General features: G+C 55.7%; 1 protein-coding gene across 1 annotated transcript; it reads right to left on the bottom strand.

Moving 5' to 3' along the window:
* Window positions 1-2294: 2294 nt before the first annotated feature.
* SPSK_00762 (uncharacterized protein) lies at window positions 2295-3988 on the bottom strand (the record flags this gene model as incomplete). The annotated part of the gene is made up of 2 exons (XM_016727710.1): window positions 2295-2425; window positions 2485-3988. The coding sequence occupies 2 exons, from the start codon at window positions 3986-3988 to the stop codon at window positions 2295-2297; spliced, it is 1635 nt and encodes a 544-aa protein (XP_016584304.1).
* Between the last annotated feature and the right edge of the window lie 444 nt (window positions 3989-4432).

A 4432-nucleotide genomic window follows, 5' to 3' on the forward strand; every position in this document is an offset into this window, starting at 1 on the left:
GGCCGAGTTCGCAGTTGACGCCGAATGTGATAGCAATGCCGGACCATGCTAGTATGCGTTGCAAGTCGTAATATCGAGTCGCCGTCTGTTTTGGGACAACGGGAAGATGACAAGCGTTACGGTTGTGGACGCGTCCAAATCGCGACGAGAATTTGTCAGAGTGAAAAGGAAGCACAAAGTTCCAACCAATCCTGTCGACATCTCAGAAAACGCGCACAACGTATCACTGTCAAGGAAGGAGCGAGATCTTGCGAACGCGCGGAAGGTGCGGTCCACTGCGACACCATTGCTCCTTCCTAAATCGTCGATCATGTTCCACGTCGTTTGGGAAGGAGCGCGTCGTGTCACCTTGTTTGCCTTTGGTTGTGAGCATTGTGTAATGGTGAGCAGAGATATTGATAACGCACCAAAATCGTCTCCAACCACAGCGCGGCATCTATATCGCAACGCAATATAGACGACCAGAACGACATCTGTTCCCTGCACGTCGTGTGTCAGAGTTTGCAAAAGAGGCGCATCCGTCATAACGAATGCATCGGACAGCAAAACACGCGTTTCTGATGCCCATTTGTGGGTGACAATTGGTTTGCGGCAATACACATACGTCGTCAGGTCGTTCGTCTACCGGTTCTTGGCATCAAGATAGTAGCAGCGACGAAATCCGGTGAGGTGCAGTGCAAAGTGCAGACGACAACGGATGTTGTTTGCAGCCTGACTTTTTGGAGAGTACGAGACGAAAACGTACTCCGCAGTCTCACTGCTTATGTTGATACTCTGTGTTCCTTGTTTGCATCGCCATTCAGGCCGATGGGTTGCACACAAAACTACGTCATCGAGTCGGAGAACAGAATGTTGGTCGTACGAGGTACAGAAAATGAAAAGCGGTAGAAAAAAGGATCGCAACATAATGCTACTTTACGTCGTATCAATCAATAAGGTATCCAGGTATCCCTTCCAGAAATGTTCCGTTCAAGTTGCATGGAGTTCTTTGCCACCAGCGACCTATAAAAGCGCTCTGCCATCCTCCCCAGATGCTGATCGATCCGCGCGACGGTGCCAAACGGCCCTGATGCGGGCGATGTGGAGCGGCGGCGAGTTGCTTGATGCCCAGAGGCGATTGGAGATTGTGTTTAGTGTTTGTAGTTCGATAGACGGAGCCGCGGAAAAAAAGGACAGAAAGGCCAAAGTACGCAAAGAGGCAGACTAACAAGTGTACCGAGAGCCTATCAGCTTGCCAGTGTACAAACTGCAAAGTGCGACATGTGAAAACGTACGGATGGGCAAGCATTCAATCCGCGTCCGACCCCCACCCATCTCCCCTGAACATCCTGCACATCCTTGACATCTGTACATCTGTACATCTGTACGTCCTTTATCGATCGTACCAGCGCGGCGGGACGCAAACGACGCACATGACGACGATCGTCATGGATCATCAGTAGTATTCACACAGCAGCAACAGCATTTATTAGAGTATACGAGTATCACGAAAATGCAATGTACGTCCAATTTCAGGACAGAATATGTAGCACTTGAACGTGGAAACTTAAAAAGAATTTGCATGGTATTGGAGAAAAACGGCTCGTAACAGATAAATAAATACTAAAAGGGGGTAGTAGTACTAAAAGAGGAGTAAAATATATACGAGGTGATCTGGTTCGCACAAAAAAGATGTGGTAAAAAGAAGAGGATTAAAAATGGAAGCCAGAGGGAAAGAATTGGAGGGGAGGGAGCAGGAGGGTTGATGTAGTGATGTGGAAGGACATTGCGACTCGTCATAGGAAAAAGAACAGGAAATAAATGCAAAACAAACACAAACACGCACGACGGCCTCGTCTTGTTGGAAGCAACAAGCAACCTATATACCTTATAGTTTGGCCATCAAAACAGGGGGGAATCGATGCAAGAGACAATAGTCAAAACCCATGAACAGGAGACCAAAAGCAAGGGAAAATGCAAAATGCAACATGCAAAATGCAAAAGCAAAAAGCAAAAAGCAAAACAAAACACAAAAAGGCCTCCCGTAGAGGGCATAAACGCAAACCGAACCGAACCGAACCCGAATTTCCAATCTCGTAAGACCCAGTTCCCCGCCCGCCTCCAGTCCTGGGAAACCCGATAGAACAAAACCGCCCAGGACCAGTCCGGAACCGCCAGAAACCGTCTGTTGTTCCCTTTTTTGTGTCGTAGAAAGAAATAAACGAAGAGGGAGAAACAGAATAAGAAGACGCATCACATTCCTTTTTTGATATATTTTTGCTTATTTTTTTTCAGTTTTCAGGCAGACTGCACGTCTACTCCGAATTGTGGTGGTCGTCTGAGCCGGCCTCGGACGGCGTCAGGTCCTTGTGGACCTTGCGATGACGGCGCAGGTTGGACACGACGCTGAAGTTGCGGCCACATCCGGGAACCTCACAACGGAAGGCTACAAGAAACCATTAGTATATTGTCAACGCCATTATAAGAAAAAGGGAGGTTACTCACGCTTCTCGCCCGTGTGGCTGTACATGTGCGTCTGCAGCGAACTGGGCCGCGTGAAGCGCTTGTCGCACACCTTGCACTTGTGCTTCTTCTGCGCCGAGTTGGTCATCTTGGAGCTGAACTGGCCCATCATGGACTGCGGCGCCGGCGGCACCGACCCGACAAACGGCGGCTGGTGGCGCTGGCCCGGGTGCACCGCGGCGGCTGCGCCGTGCACGCCGTGGTGGTGCGGTGCCGGCGGTGGCGGCACGCCGCCGTGCAGCATGTGGTGGTGCCGGCGCGACGAGACGCCCTCCATGTCGGAGCCCGAGTAGTCGCTGATGTTGGAGTTGGAGTCGATGGAGCTGCCGCCCGTCGTGTAGAAGCCGCCGAAGCTCTGGCTCGACACGCTCGAGCTCGTGCTGTGCGCCGTCGAGGGGAACCCGTACGAGTCGGCCGAGCCGCGCGCCGAGCGGGCCAGGCCGTTGCTGCCCGCACTGCCGCCGCCAGCGGTGGTGCTCGGGTACCCCAGCGGCCGCGGCGTGTCCTGGCTGTTGAGCGACATCATGCCCTGGCTGGCCTCGAGCGCGTCCTGGAACCCGCGGCGGTTGTCGCCCTGGTGCGCCCCAGCAGCGGCCGCCGCCGCTGCCGCCGCCGCCGCGTCTTGCGAGAAGCGGCGGGCCACCTCGGCCGCCGACGCATCAAGGCCAAAGGCGCCACCGGGCGGCGGCGGCGCCGCGCCGCGCATCGTCGTCGCGGGTGCGTAGCCCATCTGGTCGTACGGCGTGGCGGCCGCGGCATACGCCGCCGTCGGGTGGATGGGCGAGGGAGCCGAGTACGAGGCGGCCAAGTTGCTGGAGTCGGCGTAGCCCGCGCTCGTCGTCGTGGCGCCGCCCAGGGCACCGGCCTGCGGCAGCGAGACGGCCATGCCGCCGGCCGTGCCGTACGCCATCGGCGCGCTGGGGGCCATGCTGGTGCTGCCGTTGCGGTGCAGGGTGGGCGCAGGCGGCAGCGGCTGCTGGCTGGGCGGACGCGGCGGGCCCTGGAGGGACTGCTGCTGCGCCTGTGGTGTCCGTTGCGCCTGTGCCTGCTGATGGCTGTGCTGGTGCTGCTGCTGCTGCTGTTGCTGGTGGTGCGGGTGCGGCTGCTGGTGGTGGCTCGGGGATTGCTGCTGCGGGTGCTGCTGCGTCACGGGCGAGTGCTGTGCGTGGTGTGGCGCCTGGTGGTGGTGTGGTGAGGGCTGTGGCAGCTGGTGATGGTGCGGCTGCTGCGGCTGCTGCGAGTGAGGCTGCGGAAGCTGTTGATGTGGCTGCGGCTGCTGTTGCTGGTGATGTTGGCGCAGGCTGTCAATGCCACCGAGCGACGGGTGCTGCTGCATGCTGCTGTAGGCATTCTGCTGGCTGGCGCCGGACGGCGCGGTCCACGGGTTGGTAAAGTGTGGCGCGGCGGCCGTGTGATGTGAGTAGGAATTCATGTGGTCAAAGTTGTTGAGGTAGCGCTGTTGGCTGGAGTCCACGGCCATGGTCATTCTGACGGCTGGTTGAGGTTGCGTGGTTTGAAATGTGCAAGAGGGAACAAGGCAACGTGAGGAAGGAGCGGTCTGCGTCTGTGATGCCTCCCACTTCGCAGATGGCAGGTGCGAATGTCGAAGATCGTCAGGGTCGTGCCTGCCGTTTGTTCGATTGGCAGTAAGACGGTGGCGGTACTTTACTTTGGTGATACTTTGGTGATACTTTGTGATGATCGTTGGCAATGTCAAGCGAGGACGATCTGATATACGATTGCCGGCGGGGACATATATCGGGTATGTTCAATTTGAAGTCGAGGCGAGAAAGGATATGAATATCAAGGAAAGAGGAAAGAGGAAGAGAAAAGGAAGAGGGAAGATGAAGATATTAAGCAAAGAGAAAATTATGTTGTTTGATGTCGAGAGGTATGATAATAAACAAGGAAGACAAGGGAGAACAGGAGA

The sequence above is a fragment of the Sporothrix schenckii genome (assembly GCF_000961545.1).
Source record: "Sporothrix schenckii 1099-18 chromosome Unknown Cont48, whole genome shotgun sequence".
Lineage (NCBI taxonomy): Eukaryota > Fungi > Ascomycota > Sordariomycetes > Ophiostomatales > Ophiostomataceae > Sporothrix > Sporothrix schenckii.